The sequence below is a fragment of the Microtus pennsylvanicus genome, chromosome 20, assembly GCF_037038515.1.
Source record: "Microtus pennsylvanicus isolate mMicPen1 chromosome 20, mMicPen1.hap1, whole genome shotgun sequence".
In the NCBI taxonomy this organism is placed as follows: Eukaryota; Metazoa; Chordata; class Mammalia; order Rodentia; family Cricetidae; genus Microtus; species Microtus pennsylvanicus.
In genome coordinates, this window is record NC_134598.1 from 14,428,664 (window position 1) to 14,450,341 (window position 21,678).

Genomic DNA, 21,678 nt, shown 5'->3' on the forward strand with positions numbered 1-21,678 from the left:
TGCAAGGGAGTTTCCACTAAACCTAGACTATCATTTATACTTAACCAGTCTCTGCTTGCGAACCCTGGAGCAGCTCAGTGTGAACTGGTGACTTCTAGAAGCTAACTTAAAGTTTCCATACAGGTTTGTGATCATCCTGGCTTACCGCTCATTACTTGGATTGCTTCAGGTTGATTACTTTAGGAACATTTTGCACGGATTGCATCCTATATTTATTATGATGGTAGTTCTCAGGTTTTCTAATTTAATATTTTATTACTCAAAAAATATTAACCACATATCCTTTCTTACATATAGGTACATATAACTACATCTGGTCTCTCTCAGAAATGGATATGACAAAAATATTGAGCCAAACTAAAACAACATTGATGGCTCACAATGTCTTTCAGGCCCATTTTAAACTCTTCTACACACACACACACACACACACACACACACACACACACACCACACTTTTTAAGATATGTAATACGCACACATATATACTACACTTTATGTACACATAAACATACATATGTACACACTAATTATTTCAGTCTCAAAACTGTCTCGTCTCACTGAATGGAATTGTGGGTAACTCTTTGTTGCAAGAGAAGAAAATAAGAAATGAGAGGTCTAAACCTTTGCTCTGGTAAAAGTGTTTAAAAAGTGACAGAGATAAGTTTTGAACCCAGAAAACTCGATGGCTTCACACTTCCTTCTTCACTTTGGCTGTGGAGCATTCTCACTTGATTTAGTTCAGTAACCACCTATGGTACCTGCAGATTCTATTTTTACTTGAATATTTCTTAGCGTGGGTGTCCTTGTGTTACCAGATCATGTTTTTTGAGTATAAGTTTCATGCTTTATTAAGTTTATCGTGTGCCATGTTCGCAAAAGTATTTATTATTCCTAATTACAGACTGTTCTGTTGTGTCTGAGGGATTTGCACCTTGAAGTAGTGGGTTTTGATCCAGAAAACATGTAGATATATAAAACATGGAATTTTCAACTGTTTAAGTGAGATATGATTTTATGTTTTTCTCCTTGAATGTTTTCCAAGAAGAATAGACTGAACAAAGTATTGTCACATGACACTGTGAGAATCACACTTGTTGAAATTCTTCCCTTTTCATTACCTTTCCCACAGGGTGCTGCTTTAATTAGAATGCTGGCTAATTTTATGGGCCATTCGGTTTTTCAGAGGGGTTTGCAAGTAAGTAACATTCTATTTCCTTCGACCAATGTTTTCTTGTCATTATATTTATTTTCTGGTTATGTCACACTTTGGAAAATTACTAATATCAAATTGCTTCTTTGATGAGAAATTTAAGAAATGCTAGGCAGGCTTGGTCCTTCAGTAAGTCACAGGACACTCAGTGTAAGGTCTGTCCATTCTCAAACAGGTAGACAGTTAATTTAGAGGTGTTTAATTGGCATTGGCGCACTGAACTAAGTTTTACCAAACTTCAGAAAACCTTCTATTACTTACTGTCATTGAGATGCTTACGTAATATGAAAACAAATTGTTGGCTTTACATAATTACATAATTGAGAAAACTTTGTGCCTGCTCAGTTACGTACGGTCTGTTTTGTTTTATTATTGGTGTACAGAGTTGCTGTTTGTCTCAGTGAAGATAAAATGCTTTTATTTGAAAGAGATGAGAATCATTTTAAAGGAAAGGAGATAATCATGTGTTTTTCATTTTTTTGTTATCTCTTAGAAGCCCGTTCTTTTCTAATGTGAGCAAGAAATGAAGTGGATCGGAACAGAAGGGGGAAGTGGGAAGGAACTAGGAGGAGTAGAGGGAGGGGGAACTAATCAGGATATATTGCATGAGGAAAAAAAATGTGTTTTCAATCAAAGGGGAAAAAAGAGAAAGAACAGTGGCATATAACTGCATTTAAGGTAATGAGTATGAAAATGTAAGAATGGATTTGATTAAAACAAAATTATTAAAAATGTAGAGCAGATAAAACAATAAAAAAATTAGAACGTTGATTCCATTAAATCTGCTGGAGTAAATCACTCTCTTAGTCACTGTGATTGATGAATTATTTATGATGCATTCTGCTACTTAGAAGTGTCCTTTAAAGTAAATTGATGTTCACCTGAAATACAATTATGCTAAGACAGAGGGAGCAATCAATCTTATCTGTTCTTAGTAAGCTTTTCATTTTGAAATTTAAATAAACCGCAACTGGGATTGGGTCATATTTTCGTAGTAGAATTCTATCTTTATCAGAAATAAACTGAATGATAAAATACAAAGGCGAGAGTAAAATTTGACACGAAAAACTCTAAATTTAATGCAACAAATGAAAGGAGCCTATACATTTGTTGGAAAACAATTTTCCTTATAAACTACTTTTGCAGATTAGTTTTAGCAGGCTTCGAAATTTATTGTAATCAGCCTTTTTCATTACAGACTCCCTCAGAATACCTAAATCCATTGAACGTATTTGCTCAAGTTGTAGGTTCTATTTGCTGAGGGATGAAGACTCCATTCTGATCACATCGTCGAGAAACCCTTTTCTTTTTTTTCTCCCTTCTCTTTTTTCTTTTTGCTTCACCTCAAAGAATGCCCTCCATGAATATAAACCGTCTGGAGAAATGGTTTTCCTTATCCCTACTGCTTTGTTTTCCCCACCGAATTTGTAACAAGACAGTTTCAGAAAATATCTAAGTTTTCATGAGGTCAATATAAATTGAATTTGGACTCCTGTTGGCAAACTGATATGAAATCATTTTCTGCATACAGTTGTTATTATTTCTCTTCAACTATGTACATGTATATGCTCATCAGATTGAGTGACTTTAGTAAGTTATGGGCAGAGTGTTTTTGCAGCCTTTTCCCATATCCTGTCATGTTTTCTATGGTATACAAAACATATTAGTTTGAGTATATCTTAAAATCTGTTTTGCTGACTCTGCCTCTTCAGTGTTATCTGAAATTGCCCAAAAAATTGAAATAAACTTTTATTTGAAGCTAATGATAATACACAATTTTGGACTTCAACACTTGATTTTGTTAATTTTCAAGCAAAGGAGTCTATGTTTGTCAACACTGCATTCCATTTGCCTCGTGACATCTCATTGATCAGGTGGATCTGTATCCTTCAGTGCTTGGTCTGCAGCTTCCTTTATTTATACTTATCACTCAAACTGATTTAGTGTATCATCAGCAGTTTGGATTAGTTGACACTAGATCCTTCTGTCTGGGTGATAAATTATCATCTCTTGTGCATGAAGATGTATGCGGTACATTTTGGAGATGACCTCCTGAACAGACACTTCATGTCATGGTGCTGAGTGTTGGGAGAGTTCATATTAATAAGCCTGCCATTCACAAGGCTCTGGAGAGTTTTACTTTACAAGTTGGGGAAAGGGCTATTCTGGAATGTCAGCATTTACCTCTGAGGAAAATCTATTCATTGTTTTTGCATTAACCATGGCTATTTCTATGTTGACAAATGAAAGTTTATTGTTTGCAAGTAGATTATGTTCATATTTACTGGCTCAGGTAACCCCAAACTGCAAATGAGGTGCGTTTTCATATGCTGTTATTCCTTCTTTCCTTTCTTTCTCTTTCATTCTTTTTGCATTAAATTTTTTCACTGTGTACTCAAGTGATTCCCTTAACTATGTTATGATAGCAAGCTATGATATCAGCTTCTTTTTATTATCTAACAAAATCTGTTTTTTTATGTCTGTATGGGTTATTCTAAGGCAAAAATATTTACAAAAATGCTATGTGTAATTTTTCTGGTAGATTTCTAGGTCAGTTTATATATTCATATTTTCTTAGATAATATTTGAATAGAGTTTCAACAATATTTTACATATCATAGAGTACTTTGTGTGGCAATATGTATTTTAAATTTCAAACTGATGATATAACACAGCAGACAGGGATTCTGAAACTTTTGGAGAAAAAAAACACTTGTTCTGGGATATTTGATTGCACTGTGAAACTCTGAGACTGAGTTAATAAAATGAACCTTGAATCAGGGGGTGGAGCCAGTGAGTAGTTGACAGGAATTAGTCCTAGAGAGGATGGAGGAGCTAGGAATACAGATAGACTCACAGGGAGGAGAGGGACTTAGAGATTCCTGAGCCTTTTTGGCATGGGATGGAAAGAAGAGATGCTCTCTTTCTGAGTCTCTAGTCAAGAAGGAAGGTCACCTGGTTGCTTCTTGCCTGTTCTGGTCTAGGAGGTTTTCATACCCTCATCTGACTGCTGACTCTTTATTGGCAAATAGAATAATAGAGTTTAAGCCTACAGTTGGCATCTGCAGCCAAGCTGCCGTGATGGCTGGTGAAACGCCTGCAGGCCACAGCGGGTCTTTATGTATCAGTAGGTTCGGGAGCAGTTGCTAAGCTGACAGAAAAAGGACAGAAAACTTTTGTTTTTATTCATTATATAACCTATAAATAAGCTATCAGACAGCAAGGAGAAAAAATAACTGAGTAAAAATGTCCAATTGCAAGGAAAGTCCTAATGTTTTTGGACATCTTATTTCTTTTGAGTTTACTTAAATGTTTAAATTGTTTAGTTTTTCATGATTTTTATCAAGAAATGATCTCAAACCTCTTCCTTGTAAACAAATTGTATTCATAAGTTTAGATTAGTTGATAATTTTGCTAATTATGTTTGAATTGAAAGTGGAATATGCCAAATGAACCTAATTTAAACTTTTTTTTGTTTTTGATTATATGTACCATTCATAAATAATATATTTCAAGACACAGAAATGATTATATTTTTGCAAGCTCTACATATCTACTGTTAAATATAATCCATTACACAAAATGATAGCAGGCAGTTTGTGGGAAGCTTGAGGCAATAGAATAAGTGCTGAGAAATAATTCTCATTTCTCTTAATTAATATTCAACCTCCTCCAAGCCATGACATCTCTCTTGGCCTCCCGCCTTATTGCGAAACCGAATTTTCCAGACCTTTTCCATCTTTCATGCTTCCTAAATATAGGATTTATTTAGGACGGTTGATCAGTTAGGCAATTTTATTTGATATTTCGTAATTTGGGGCAGCTTTTTTTAATTTGATGGAAGCATACCATTAACTGCACGTACAAAAATGGCTTTCTGTCCTTGAGCTTCCTGGGGTCTGCTGAATGTTGTACGGTGTGGCCGTCACTGTGTGCAGTAATGCAGCTGTACCAAACCAGATGGGTGCTGCTCTGTTGCAGCTTTTGCTAATAATGTGTTTTAATTTCTGGTATGAAAATCAACCTATGTTTTCTTGGGGTTTAAACCACTTATTTACTTTCCTGCTTTGCTCCAGATATTTAGTATTTTTTGTAATAATCTATGATTGTCTTACACGATATTTGCTAATGACTTTTTGAAACTTGTTGATGATTTCTATAGCGTATGATATGTCAGAATTTCTAGTTGTTCCCCTTTACTGTGGAATTGACTCTATTTACAGTGTCCTGGAGGTAGTCTTTGAGGAGAATTAGCATTTGCCTTGTTGAGTGTTACTATAGGAAATTCAGAGAAGGGAGGGACTTATCTTCTCAAGTAGGGGAGCTGTTTTTAACACTAGGCAGAACTCAGGGGATTTAGAACTTTGAAGCCTGTGTTCTAATCCTGATTGTCATTTGGCTTTCTTTCTGTACTCACACAAATGCAATGAACACATGTATTGCTATCATGCTTCTATCCCTTATCAATGCTGCCTCCTTTAAAAATCTAACAGATAGGCAAACCCTTGTCGATAGCTTTCTTTAAAGAGGTAGATCCATTTCTTAAAGGGCTAGCACGTATCATAGATAAACCAGCTTCAGTTTTAACGTTCATATTGAAAATGGATCATGGAGAAAATCAAATACAAACTTTTCTGTTGTCAGATTATGTCTTTCAGTTACAAATAATAGATGTTGAAGATGTTAAGTTCCCACACCTAGCACTGTTCTACCCTATCAGGCCAAACCAGTTTCTTTATTGACCAATGATATTCACACCACACAGAGGGGAATCCCACATCAACTATCACTTTTTTAAAAAAAACAAAATAATTGTATCCTAAGGATCTGAACCCGAAAGTATCATTCTTCATGTTATTATGAATTGACATCAGGTAATTAAATATATATATATATATATTAAATACACACACACACACACACACACACACACACACGAAAGATCATTGTTATGCCTGATGCAAACTCAAACCCTAAAATCCCTGTCAGAGTGAGTCACCTTCCGGCTCAGCCAGTGAGAATAAATCAATAACTTCTAAAATATGTTTGAATAGAGAAAGATTTCTCTTAATTAGTATTTAACTGCTCTCTTCCATAAGGTAACCTACAACATGTTTGGCTCCAATTATCAGGTTGAAAATTGCTTATGCAAATCAATGTAAGCAATGAGGTGTGGAGAAAAACAAAAAGGAAATGTCATTATTATTGGTTCGTGCTCATAAAATTATGATAGCCCGAGGGTATGACAGGCACAAAACCATGGTGATTATTAGTAGCAACAACACCCTTAATGACATGTTCCCGTGAAGTGTTATATGTAAGTATGTGTATTTGAGATTTTTATTTGAGAATCATGGGCTTATGTATAGGTGTATTTCCTCTCTTGCATGTGGATTTTTAGACAAACTGAAAGTTAACCATCAGAGCTGAGATGGTACACTGAAGTTAACTCCCTCCTAAAGAGACTATATGCATACATATCATGATGAAAGTTGAATTACTCTTAATGTAAAATTACCATTGACACTTCACCCAAATGTGTCTAACTCCACTTACAGGCTTGTAAAGGTTTAGATACTCCGTAAGCATAAAGCTGAATATTTCATAATGATTACTAGTGATCAATCAATATCATATAATACTGATACCATTACAAGTTTTTTAGACATTGGGTCTGCCTTAATCAACATTTAATTTGTCAAATAATTAGCTCCAAAGCTAAAATGAGTAAGTACATTATCAAATATATGTATGTGTATTTGTAATGCATGGAAGTCAGAATTTTGGTTTCTTAAATGAAACAATATAACTTTTAAAAAGAAATGAAAATCACTACTCATATTTCTGAAATAAGAGGAAAAAATGTTGTAGTCATCAATTTCACTTAAAAGAGACAAATCAGTTTACAATAAAAGGTGCCTCCAGCATTTTCTTCTCATTTCCACAATTATACTTATAATCCATAATGCATGGTCACATAACTTCAGTAGAGCTGTAGGAAAATCAGTGTGGTCTACCTCAGGACTGGAGGACCCTGTCCTTTCTGATTGGATGGCCTCTTCTGCCCTCCCCCTCTCCTTTCCTTTTTTGTCTTCTCTTCCCTTTCCCTTAACTTCCTCTCTTTGCTGTCTCCAGACATTTTTCTTACTTAGGTTAGAGCATAGAGTTCTTTTATTTGACTCGAGGACACTTTGACTTCTTTTGGAGGAAGGATCAAAAAAATACATTAACTCTTCGCTTTTTATTTTTTAAAAAAGCATTATATTTATTTGCTATCAATTTTACTATTAAAATAAACAGAATTTCTTTATGTAATAGATATTTTCTAAAATTTTTGTATGTTACATTCTTTATGGACATTTATCAGGTAGTTTGTTATGTATGGTTTTCGGCTGAAGAAATCAATGTTTAGAGAAAATAGATAACTCCTTTGATAATTTCTAAAAGCCACATGTCAGGTAAGGATTAGCATGGATTCTTAACTAGATTTTTCAGTGTATAAACAATGTTTTTCCTAGTTGATTGAATTACATATTCTTCTTTGTTGGTTGCTTGCTAGTGCCATGGATGTGTGACGAAAGAGTTGGAGAGTCAAGACACACTATGCTCATGCCTGCAACCACTAGGCATCTTATGAAGACACAATGCCTACTTTTGTAAACTGTGGGCATCTTGATTTACAAAAGGCAGTGCACTTTTTTATCTGCCAGGATACACTTTATCTATTTTTGTGAGCTAGTGATGGTCAGAACCCTTTATCTGGGCATTTAGAAAAAAAAAAGCATTTTACAAGCTTGAGTTGTGCCAACAGATTCATTTTATGTCTTGGTAATATTTCAAGCTAGCAGCAACAGCGAGAAGTGGGTATATTTTAGTACCTGGAAACACCCCTGTAGACTATTATATTTACACAATTTTTGCTGACAGGCGTAGAATCCCTTCAGGTTGTTCTGCAATGGAGTACAAGTATAGTAATGACAATATTGTAACTCATAGGACTTCTGCTTGTAGGCATTGGTTCTGCGATCCATAATTGCTACATAAGAGATATTTGGAAACCAAAGTGGTGTGGGTATAGCTATTGTCTATAATTTAAAGTGGCGAAACAAACAAAATCCCTTTTCAAATGCTGGCAGGTTGTTTTGATTTAAAATACTCTGTGGCGTACTATATTTGACAACCTATTTAAAAAAAATACTAATTTTTCCAAAATTTGCATTCATTAAACAAGGTGATGGATTTTTAAAATATGTAAAACACATTTTTGGTTCCTGAAAGAAAAATAGCTGAATATGTGTCTAGGCAAGCTGCTTCTGAAGTAAATTTAGGGTAAACACACATTTTAATTTCTGACTCAGAATGGCATGCAAACAATTATACTCAACTATTGTTCTTATATTTCCTCAAATAGCTTTATTTTCTAAACACCTAACTTTTTCCCCTATATTTTAAGCTTTATGTGGATGCTTGAAATTCTTATATGGGACACGATCTGTAATGGTTTCTCTCATTCTAGAATTCAGCAACAGAGAAAATTTGAATTATTTCTTTCCATCCTTGGCTCTTGTCCATAAGAATTAAACTACAGACATTCCTTTTGTTTTTGTATAATACTTTCTCCCTCAATTTTCTGCTACATCTGCTCATTTTGTCTCATAATATCCAGGAAAGTCTGCAAATATTAACTAAAATTAATACCTCAGTCTATAGTGCAGTTTTCTCTGTTTCGTTTGACTGTCTATGATAGTTCTAAAGGTTCTGTTTTTCTCAAGGTCAAGGTTTTGAATATATGTTCTGAAATACATGAGCCAGACTCAAATGAGACTGCCCAGCTCTTGCTGTCATTGCTATGATGGGAACATTTGATCACCTTTGTTGTTCAAGATCACTTGAAAATCACCCTATGGTATCTGCTTAAAGTAGTTAAGTTCATAGGACAGTTGTTCCTAATTTAAAAACCTCCACTCTAGGTGCTTAATTTAAGTCAAAAGCTTTAAAAAAGTTTTGGTTGTCAATTTGTGTACACACCATTTGTGAAACTTTCTGCCTTTTCTTATATTCATTTGTTTATCTTTAGACTACTTGTCCGCCAATTTTTTTAAGTGCACACCTCATTCCCTATATTGCCTATCCAAAACACAGTGAAAACCTACCACATTTACAAAATAGTCTTGCCCTTTGAATAAATTTTAAAATATAGTATTTATTTACTGTTTAGTGATCCCCAAAATGATCATTGAAACTCTGCATTTGCTTTTTGAAATCATCTATATTTGTTGATAAATTAGACATAATTTTAGGTTTCAAACAATATAATAAACTATGGCAGATTTAAGATGACATAAATTTACTAAAAGGACCAAAAGTGATCCATCACATTATGAGAAGGATGGACAAACAAAACTCACCAAAAGGTTATAATGAAACATAGAAATCATGATAACTTCTAGTTGGTGTCATTAGCACGGTGGTTACTCCGTGCTCAGTGCTGGCTTCTCAACACAGGCTATGATCTCTCTGCTTCTCAGGCATTTCACATTGCTTCTTTAGGATTTACAGTTCTGTGCTGAAGCCTCCACTTGTTGGAGGCCAGGACACATGCTTAAACTTTAGGTGCCAGGGGAAGTGAGAGGGAATATTTAGCATTTTGTCCTTTCCATTTCAACACCGAGAGGGAGTTCTTGCCTTCCGCCCACATTCCACATTGAGTTATTGCCCCTATGGAGTTCAAATGAGTTCAAATGCTGAAAAGCTAAAATGTGACAAATGCTTGTGAAATTTTTTTTTTTACTGGTGTAATTTTTTTCTGATAGAAAGTAACAATATCCAAAACTTTTGCTTCGGCATCCTTGTCAAGTCTTCAGAAAAGCCAGGGCTCGAGATTGCCTGACGTTCTAGAGAATATTCTGCCCCTTGTTGTCACCCAGGTCGAAACTTGAGTGGCTTTCTTCATCATAGAAATGTACACAAATGTGCCTGCTCTATCCAGAGATAGCCCACTGTGTTTTCTTATCATCTGCATCCTGCCTTAAGTTCTCATCCCCTTTGCCAGCCATTTGCTTTAGAAGACCATGATTTCCCTGGGCATGAAACCAAATGTTGCTACCTTAAGCTGTATTATCAGTATTTTGCCAAAACCCACAGCACGATTTGGTTAATTGATTAATGTTGGAAATGAGTTTGCTGCAGGGTTTGAGGGGGACACTTTATGAGTTTTGGAAAGAGTCCCATTATGGGATGCTGTCTTTCTCCTTTGTACAAGTTCTGTCTAAAGGTGATGCTTCGGATTGTTGTTGCCATCCAGCTACATAACTGAGGACGAGGCTAAGACATGTATAAAAGCAAGAGGCCTCAGATCTGCTCTATCCATAATACAAAGGAAGGAGTTTCCCTATTTTTAAAAGTCATCATGCTCTGGACAGTTTGCTACTTAAAGCTCCAACCGGAGAAAAGAACCACAAAGATTTTATTGGACCATTATCTATATCCCCAGGAATAAGTCACTTAAAATTGCTAATTCGCCATCCAGTCTTGTAAAGGGACTTACTAAGAGGACAGCAAGTTTTCTGAAATTATTTTCACGTCTTAGATGATAAAAAAAAAGAGTACTTGTGCTTTACTTCCTGAGCTCCATCTCTTTCCTTTAAGTCTTGTCATTTTTGTCTAATTGTCTTTCATATATGACATGCCATGAATCATGTCACATGTTAAAAAAGAAAGTAGAAAGTTGTTTCAGATATAGCAATTCAATATTTTGATGAAGTTAAGCTTATGACATATATTTGAGAAGTATTCACTGAAATAATGAGGCATGCCCCATATCACTATCTTAAGAGAAATAGACCCAATAGATGCAAATTAATAGCTGCATTATCAGTATTAACAGAGGACCATTCTGCACATTGAGTGCTGTATCATAGACATTCATGATGTGGGTACCAGGCTAAGAACAGTTTGTTGGTTAAACAGTAATAAAATGGTTTTGACAAGTTCCTTAAATCTTTGCAATTTGCATAGATAATGTGGGCAGCCAACAGTAAACAATGCAACATGCTATGGAAAATGATCTTAAATAGCACGATGAATATCAATCAAAGAAGGATAGCTCAAAATCAAAAAAGACATTGAAGTGGGCAGGGAAAGATTCCTGGGAGGTATTTATCAAAAGTTAGTTCTGGAGTATAAGCTGAATTTAAGCAGTCAAAAGAGAAGCTAATATATAAGAAACTACATGAACAGAGAAAAAAGATGCATTCGGCATATTCTAAAACATCAAAGTGTCTCAGATGAGGCACTAGAGCAACAAGAAAACAGATGGGTTTGAAGGGGTATATTTTTAAGTTACATAAAGGAGTTTGGATAGTATTTAGAGCATATCAGCAGTTCTTGGTAGAGATTATAACTCAAGGTGAGTGAAAAGAGACCTTGTTAGTGGAATTCTTCCAAGCAACATTCAGGGGAGTGATTGTCAAAGAAGTGAAGAAGTGGAATGGGAGGGTCTTCTACCACAAACCATCATGTGGATGTGGGGGAAAGAGAGGCACCAATCTGACTTTCTAGTTGAGGGGATAGAAAATTGTCATTGGAAAAGGTTACCCAAAAGAGCTGCTGTTGAATGGCTAAAAGCTCCCAGACACATGTGATTCTCATTGTGTCTGCAGCACACCGTGATTGCTGGCTGTCGGTAGGCAGTTGTTTGCATAGCTTGTTTGTGATTTGGGTATGGGTGACAGTCATTGATGTCCAGCCTTTGATTTGTTATATGATGATGTGGGGTTAATCAAATAGGATAAAGTATAAAGAACTCATACTGTGCCAAAATCGTGGTAAACTTATTTTACATGTGTTTCACCCTTCCTTATTACTACTATACTTTTCCTTATTTTGTCCACTTTTCCAACCTACATATAGCCTGAAGATATTTAAAAAATTATAGAAAAATGTACACCTCAATAAAATCAATTTAAAAGGTTATAAGTGATAATACATACAGAATTCTTCAGTACTCTAGCATTGTTTTATAACCACATGTGGTATGCTTTTCATTATCTTTATCTTATACATGTGAAAACAGACAAAAAAAGAACTTAAATATGGTGGCTTGTTCATAACATATATTTTATATAGATAGTGTTGGACCTTAGATTTGATTCCAGACTTGTCAGGTTCCCATTTTACTTTAAACTTCTGTACCACGATGCCTCTCTTCCTCAGTAGATCTATCAAAACTTATGCTTATTGACTACATTTTAGATTTTAATCCATCCACATTATATGCCATTGCTTGTTGTTTCCAATAACTCTATTTCTGAAATAACTAGTGTGCAGTACCCATAATTTTTTAGATGTTAACACTAAACATTCAGTGTTATATAATAATGCCAAATGATTGTCTTACATAGACCTGAAGAAAAACAAAGATTTTGATTTTGGATTCATATGTCTGAGATTTCTATATACATTGCCTTAAAATTATGAAGTAAAATTAAAGTTTTATTAATTACATACATATATTTGAATGTATCTTGCAAAATGATAGTTCTGCCATGACATCTTCAGGGTCATTCATAGAAGTAAGTCCTGTACAAACACAATTTACATCCAGGTTTTGTGAATATTCTTAGTAAACTTTCTCCTGCCAACCTCTCCTCAGCACCTACAAAGCCTCTTGGCATGTCTTGGGCTTTATACTTTTGGTGTTCTATGAGATGAAAAATTAATTGTTGGATCACATAGTATTCTTTGCTTCTCCTTGTAAGTGTTCTAGAAGCATGGCCCACAATCGAACCAAATCTGAGTGAATTTAGCTTAATATGTTCAGTAAGATCTTAAAAATCATATAAGATACTTTTTTAGTTCTTTGAGAGTTTCATGTGTGAGCTCATTATATGTATATTATTTCCACTATTCCCCTCAAGCTCTTGCCTTTCCTGTAAAGTAATAGTAAGTGCTATTATATACCATGACCTATATATCCCCGAGAGCCATTTAATGTTGCTCATATACACATGGATTTAATGTTGACCACCTGGGACTGGATAACTTATCAGACATGCTGCCTGTATCTCTTCATCTAATGGTGTAGTTAATTCTGCATTCTTCCCAAGTTCTTTCATTTAAATGCTGAAAGAAATGAAGAAAAGGAAGAAACTGAAAGCTGAACTCATTGTTTAAAACCTATCTCCCCATACCTCTACCTCCCTTGACCCCCTAAAAGCAAACAAATATATCTCCTGCGTATATGTAGAACCAAATCCTGAAGCTTGGTTAAATCTGCATTGGCATTCACATTGGCTATAATTAATTGTATGTCTGTACTGTGTTTAATAATGTTATTCATAGCACCTGATGATGAAGTTGAATTTGTGGTTGCTAAGTTGGGGGTTGGACATCACCTCTCTGGGCTTATGATTAAGTGAGAACTGTCATTTGTTCTGCTGTGAATTGCCAAGAAAATCTGAATCTGTCACTGGGTCTTCCATTTATACTGAAATTTCCTTCTCTGGTGTTAATTATCTTCAAAGTGCCAAATTTTTCATACATTATTGAAAAGTCAGCAACTTTTTTTCATTTCAAGAACTTTGGTAAAAATATTAGAAATTGTATCTTCTTTCTTACATATTGTTAGGAAAATATAATTTTAAATGTAAGGATTTCTTCATTTTTAAAGTACAAATCAGTCCTTTTTCTTCATTTTTGTAGTTTGAAATCAGAAAAAAAAATCAGATGCTAATTATCTTGATAGCTGTCACCTTGATAATGAGACAGACCACACTTCTTAGAAAGGAGTAAGGTGTGAATCAAAGTGTGTAGATTTAATCACTAAAGGAACATAATGAGAAATGGAAGACCTTAAGCCTGAAGTTGAGAAACAAACTTAGGAGGACATTATTATTATTATTAGCAATGTGTGCTTCCAACTACAGAAATAAGTATCCCTTTTCAATTGTCAGTATTTCCTCTGCATAGAGCAACTAAAGAGAGATTGGAGAGTGGGTAGTTCCCTCTCAGTATCAGCATATGTCACCTAAAGAATTTTTTTTGAAAGAGTATTTCTCTTTGAACAATTGAGTGGGGTGATTTTGTTCTGCATATTTCATTGCAGAGATCATTTTGCCCTAATGAGCTGATGTTGACCAACTCAGTCAGAGTATATCCTTGACCTTGGGAATCCATAACGTGTGATTATAACTGTGACATCATTGTTAAGCAATTAGGATTGTTGGGCGATTTAGGATATATGCCCTAGTTAAACATTTTGAGAATATTTTAAAATGTTATTCTCAATCATTTTGCTTGTCTTCCTCTTTTCCTTAATGCAATTCCACATGATGAAATGGTTAATTGAATTGAGAAATAAATGTGTTTACTGGTAATTGCTTAACCTTTGAGTGGTAATTACAATTTTATATTCTTATAGGATTATTTAACTCTTCACAAGTATGGCAATGCAGCCAGAAATGATCTCTGGGATACATTATCAGAGGTAAAGTAGAAAAAGCAGAAATATCAAAGTGTCTGCTTGAGCAACTGAACTTCATTTATAAGACACTAACTTTTATGGACATGGACATTTTATATTTGCTTTCTATAATTCCTCTTTTTTCATGTTGTGGGGTACTTCATTTTTATATAAGATAAAGAAGAGATTTAACATTATTTGACTTAAAAATATTGGTTAAAACACTTTGTCTGTGCCATTGTCCTTGGTGATATGCAAGATGGACTGGCCTTGTGGGAGCCTAGTCTATTTGGATGTTCACCTTCCTAGACCTGGATGGAGGGGAGAGAACCTTGGACTTCCCACAGGGCAGGAAACCCTGACTGCTCTTAGGACTGGAGAGGGAGTAGGGGGAGTGGGAGGGAAATGGGAGGAGGTGGAAATTTTTAATAAATAAATAAATAAATAAAGCAAAAAAATACCTTGTCTGTTTTGAAAATTGACACTGTTTTTAATGAATTGATAATTTCACAGATGTTCATATTCTAGTTGGATCAGCGAATCTACCTCCATCCTCTCCTCAAATGCCTTCCCTGTTTTCCCCGTCATGATTCCATCCCAAGTTCAAGGGTTCATTTTAACATCTCAGAGTCCACTTACTGCAGTCAGTATGTGACCTGGTGAGGATCATCTCTGTGATGTAGACAGGCTGCATAGCACCCTGGGGGCCACGTACTTTAAAAATATTTGACTCTCCTTCTCTCACTAGTCACCAATTGCCAATAGTGCCTCAGCTAAAAGTGAGGCTTTGTGATCTCCCTCTGCTGGCTACATTGGCTGGCATGATCTTGCACAGCTCTTAAATACTTTTGAATGATGTTTTATTGTGGTATTATAGGTTCATGTTCAAATGAGAGATAGTGAATGTTTTAAAAAAAATTTACTATATGATAGTAGAACCTATCAGGAATGCAAAATGATGTAAAAATACTTGTAATAATAACTTGCATCTTATATTCTCCTATGTAAAAATTTTAATATTAATAAAATTCAGCTGTACATATATATATATATATATGGAACAAAATAATATAAGAAGATTAATTTTACTAGCAAATAATGCTAGTTTTGCTGATTTTAAATGTTTTCATATTGGGGTAAATTGCAATGGTAAAAATAAGAACAGATTAATGTTAATTATGCTTGCAAGAAGTGTTAATAGATTAATTTGTACAATTTTGGTTGCAAAGGCTTTAAAAAGGAATGGCAAATACGTGAACATACAAGAAGTAATGGACCAGTGGACACTCCAGATGGGATACCCTGTTATCACCATCCTGGGAAACATGACAACAGAAAATAGAATAATTATCACCCAACAGCATTTCATTTATGATACCAGTGCTAAAACCAAAGCACTCCAACTTCAGAATAACAGGTACGATACTTTTATCCTCTTAGGAGATTGTGATTTTTAATAATTCCCTTTACATCTTAACATTTACAAATTTTGAAAAATGTTTAATTTACTGTTGAGAAAATTCTGAAGTATAAGTGGAATATAGTTTTAAGCTATTTATTTGCTATTTCATTGTGGTTCTTCTTTTGCTCTTCTTTCCTCAAAATTTTAAAAACTATTTTTAATATATTTAATGAATATGGTGTTTCACCTGTATGTTTGTCTGTGCACCATGTCAGTGCCTGGGGTCCAGTTAGGCCAGAAGGTCATTGGATCCCCTGGAACTGGAATTATAGACAGCTGTTAGATGTCATGCGGACACTGGAATTGAAACCAGGATTGTCTGGAAGAACAGCCAGTGATATTAACCATTGAACTTCCTATCTAGCCCTCCCTCAACATTCTAACTTTTAACATATCAGCATTTATTTCAGAAGGCAGAACTTTTGAATTAGCATGGCGACTTTCAAAGATATTATTTGCATCTTCCCTTCTTTATGACTAGTTCTTGAATTAAATTCAATAGTTAAAACATGTTGCTCTGAATTAAGTAGAATTGAGCCAAATGTGCTTTGCAAGACAAATGAGAACCGAAACTAACAATCCAGAAAAACTCATTAAACCAAAGTTCTGTACTTAATAATGTCTGAGCTAAAGGAACATAATATAGATCTTAAAATAATCCAAGCTTCAGTGGGGCCATGTCGGATCAACATATGTTCTTCTCCTCTGAATTACAGTGCTTGAGCTCATTGACTAGATACAACACATAGAGAATTGTTCCTTGTTTGGTTGAGTTTTTTTTTTTCTTTCAAAACTGGATCTAAGAAAACTAGGGTGTCTGACTTTATCAACCATGGATATCCACGAGATCTGGCACATACATTTTATTGTCATCTAAGAGATCTGGAAACCATTGCCAAGTCAATTTGGTCCAGGCATAGATGTACAGAGCCATGGTTGAGAAATTCACTGGTGCTCTCTGATGAATGCATTTGGCATTTGGTTTAGGAAAGTGGGTTCACTATTTTTTTAGCCTCTGTGTATATATCTTTATGTGCTCATGAGCATATTTTGTGCGCCAAATTGCACATGTGGAGGTTAAAAAACTGCCTCGGGTATCAGGTACCTCACCTTTCATCTTGTTTTAGACAGGATCTCTTGTTCATCATTGTGCATGCCAGGCTGGATTTCTGGATTCCGCGGGCCCGGTTTTGCCTCTCATACCTCCATAGGAACAATGAGATAATATAAGTGTGTACTACAACTTTATGTGGGTGCTGGGTATTTGAAGTCAAGTCTTCTGTTGAGGAAACCTGTTACTTACTGATATTTCCCTCCAGCTATAAAACAGAGCCCTACATCCCTTATTCCACATATACTTTTGCGTCTATCTCAGCCAACTCTTTGAGTTCCTGCAGTACACACCACTCTACCACAGTCACACTGTGGTCAGGGAGAATGTCGGTCCTTCTCTACCATTTCTGATCCGTGCTGTACCAACTGCTTCCTGTTATTTCCTTCCTGTCTGGATCCAGGGTCAACATTATCAAACTTGGCTTTACCAGAAAGCCCTTTACTTTGGCAGAGTTAGAGAGAAATCAGGTCAGATCTCAGAGCACTGTAGTCTGACACAGTGTCACTGACGTAGTAAAAATATCAAGGACACATAAAGGGTTACAGGACAAATTTGCACAAGAATACCTTGTCAGTCTATCACAAACATTGTTATACTAGCTGTGAACCTGATCTTTGGGGTTTTGATCCTACTGCACATACTGGCTTTGGGGGAGCCTAGGCAGTTTGGATGCTCACCTTACTAGACCTGGAGGGAGGTGGGTGGTCCTTGGACTTCCCAGAGGTCAGGGAACCCTGATTGCTCTTCGAGCTGAAGAGGGAGGGGGACTTGATCGGGGGAGGGGGAGGGAAATGGGAGGCGGTGGCGGGGAGGAGGCAGAAATCTTTAATAAATAAATAAATTAAAAAAATAAATTAAAAAAATGTATCGTCTGGGCTATGTGAACTTATGCAATTCGAGCTTCTAGAATTACAGAAACATGTGGAGGATCCCAACCTTCAACACTTGCCACGCACTATATAAAGCTTATGCAAAGCTTCATATTGGTCCCAGGAATGACTTTCTTATTTTAAAAATAATAAAATCTATACTTTGGAATGTAGCATTCTAATTTTATATTATTGATCATCTAATTTCCTGTGACATTTTGGCCAAAGATTCAATACCAATTCTATTTGGTCTTTGCAGAGATCCTTCCTAACTCTAATACACAATGGGTTCCATTGATGTAATAGAACTTGCTCACCTATGCCAAAATTTCTAGTAAGTTGTATGTATTTTCTAAGATGAGTTAATTTTTTGTTTACATTTTCTTCCGAGTACATAGGAATATTACGACAATAGCCCAAAACATTTTAATGGATCTGGTAGTTATATTTTTCATGCATAGCCCTTGTATTATAGCATAGAAAGATCCTTATATAACTAAAATTTCCTGAAGTTAGCTGATGTCTGACATATTGTGACATTTGTGCTAGAATCTTGTTCCTTAGAAAGTTGGACATTTTTGTGGCATTTTTAAGGAAATGAAATCACTGCTTTGCAGTGTTGCATAAAGTCTCCTCATAGCCTTAGTTGTTCTTGAAGGTCTCATCTACACAGAGTCATATGCACCAACCCAGTAAGGCTTTCCTTCTCTTCTGGGTTGGCACCAGAAGTTTATGCTGATCTCTCTTTAGCATTGATACTATTTCTTTATAAGTTCTCTCGTCCCAACTCAAACATTCACACATGTTTTCTGCCTTTCTCTAATAATTAGAATTTAATGTTGATTTGCTGTAAAATGAAACCATTGATGGAAACATGCAGTGGCCGAGGGCTGGGCATGCTTATTATACAGTTTATTACCTCAGGCATTCTCCCCCGAAACTTTTCAATACACTTTTCACTCACACCGTGATAGAGTGTGCACAAAATTTCCGGTTGGATTTCAGGAATTTATCTTTCTATAATGTATTTGTTGGCTACTACTTTTACTAGAGTTACAATGCAAGGTTAAAATAGTTCGTATACCATTCTAGAAAGGTATAGACCACAGTTGATGGATTTATTGTAAAAAGCATTCCACATATGTCTGGCTACTTACTCATTTGAGATGGCATGGACTTACTTCATCTATGAGACTAGACCTCAATTTTTTATCCTCCGAAGAGGTAAATGAAACAGAAAGCTTCTTTTTAATAGCCAAGACTCATGCCTGACCCCTCATGTTTGTGGTTTCATTGTAACATCTACTTAGAAATTCTTCTCAGAAAACAGAGCTCGCAGTGTGCCCACGTTATTCTTTATATAGATCTGAATTTTAATGAAAACTGATTATTTTTGTTCTTACTTTATTATTTGCTGAGTTACTTTGGTGTTCCATATTAATCTCTCTGTAAAATATGTGGTTAGTGTCCCTCACACTTGCTAGCCAATAAATAAGGACAATGTTAACATGCAAATGTAGAAAACTACGGAATTATCTATTAGTTTAATCCAGAAAAAAAGTAGAAGAGAATTATTTTTAGACTTTAATCAATAAACAGCGCAGCTCAGATTTATAGATTTATAGATTTTGGTTGCATTTATTTCTAAAGTACAAATCGATTTTTGCAAAATAAATTGTTTTATAGAAGTTCTTTTGCACAGAGGTTAAAACTATTAGATACCAAGTATATCTTTAATGTCATTGGGAAGGCGTGTTTGCCTTCTACATACATTCTTTAGGCCTGGGACTTCTTTGGTAATTCATTGATTGATTCCTTTATTGATGAATTCATTATTTTTTTCCAAAAATGTAATGAAATTTGCACAGATGGAACATAGGCAATGCTTGCTTTTGTTTTGATGTAACTTTTATTGTTAAAGCTTTCTTATTTTCCAGTTACCTGTGGCAGATTCCATTAACCATTGTGGTAGGAAATAGAAGCCATGTGTCTTCCGAAGCAATTATTTGGGTGTCTAACAAATCAGGTAAAATATAAATTCTCTCCCTGGGAACTGTTGTGCTCAGATAATTGTTTAGATCTTAGCCTTTCTTTTCAGCTGCTTTACAATGTGAATGAAGATAAATTATCATGAGAAAACACAGTAGCGCTAATCATGTCTGCAAAATTAGGCACAATGTAGTTTCTAAATAGCCTAATTTTAGACTGATATGGAAATATTAAGTTTATTTGTTTCTTTTGGAGTCAAGGGAAAGTAATTAAGTAAGTACAGTATCAATCTTCTTAGAGCTGTATGAATTTATAATCCAAAACATAATTGAAGTATGCTCACAATTAGTCACAGAATAGGAAGACTCCTGAAACAGAGACCTCTTTTTTTATTTTTTTTTGTCTTCCTTGATTTTATTTTTACACTTTTAAAAAAATGGTCCTTTCAAAGTTGTAGGGAAGTACAAGAAATGCAGAATAGAATCTTCCTGTAAGTTTATCAGAGAACCCTTCTTCCAGCCTTTTTATTATAAGCATTTTTGTATGTATAGAAAACTGAGAAATAACATTTGTTGAATGCTAGCATACACCTAGGACTTTGCTAATGAGTCAAGTGGGTTATTTCTTTTATCAATCTATCATCTATCTATCTATCTGTCTATCTATCTATCTATCTATCTATCTATCTATCTATCTATCTATCTATCTATCATCTATCTATCCATCCATAATTCCATCCATCCATCCATCCATCCATCCATCCATCCATCCATCCATCTATCCATCTATTCTATCTATTTTATTTATCTATTTATTTTGCATCCTGGACCCAGCCTCCTCCCATCCTCTACCCCCCTCCCCAATCTCCTCCTCTTCTGTTTCCATCCAGGAAAGGGCAGATCTCCCATTAGTATCAATAAAACATGGCATTTCAAGCTGCAGTAAGACTAAGCACCTCCCCATGTATTAAGGCTGGGCAAAGTGACCCAATATGAGAAAGAGGGTCTCAAGAGCCAGTAAAAGAGTCAAAAACTAGCCTTTGCTCTCATTGTTAAAAATGGGACCAAGCTACATATCCGCTACATATATGCAGAGTGCTTAGGATAGTTCTATGCAGAAACCTAATTGTCTTTTCAGTCATTGTAAGCCTCTTTGAGCCTAGGTTAGTTGATTGTGTGATCCTACCTGTCGTGTTGCTGATCCCTCTGGCTCCTACACTTTTTTCTATACCTCTTTGATAGGATTCTCAAACTCCATCTGTTTGACTATGGGTCTCTGCATCTGCTTCCACCAGTTGCTGGATGATGCCTTTCTGAGGACAATTGATCTAGACAGCAATCACAGAGATGGCCAGTTCAGGCTACTTATTTACTATTGCTAGTAGTCTAACTCGGAGTCCTCCCAATAGTCTCCTGGGAGATTCTCCTGTGCCAGGCTTCCACCAGATCCCAAAATGGTCCTCACCATCACTCCCTCATTGCTCTCCTCCTCCTTCCACAACCTGATCTCTCATGTTCCCATCCCTACCAGCCCTCAAAGTCTCTTCTATTGCCCCTTCCTAGGGATAGC

General features: G+C 35.5%; 1 protein-coding gene across 3 annotated transcripts in view; it reads left to right on the top strand.

Annotated features, from left to right (window-relative positions):
• Trhde (thyrotropin releasing hormone degrading enzyme) overlaps positions 1-21,678 on the top strand; it is a 361,503-nt gene that overhangs the window by 247,946 nt on the left and 91,879 nt on the right. For all 3 annotated transcript variants that reach the window (XR_012908617.1, XM_075954299.1, XM_075954300.1), the window contains exons 7-10: positions 1,133-1,198; positions 14,634-14,699; positions 15,905-16,092; positions 20,058-20,146. Coding sequence is in view for 2 of the 3 variants with exons in the window: in XM_075954299.1 (XP_075810414.1) it covers positions 1,133-1,198; positions 14,634-14,699; positions 15,905-16,092; positions 20,058-20,146 (409 nt within the window). In the remaining variant the exon portion in view is untranslated. The remainder of the gene's footprint in view (positions 1-1,132; positions 1,199-14,633; positions 14,700-15,904; positions 16,093-20,057; positions 20,147-21,678) is intronic.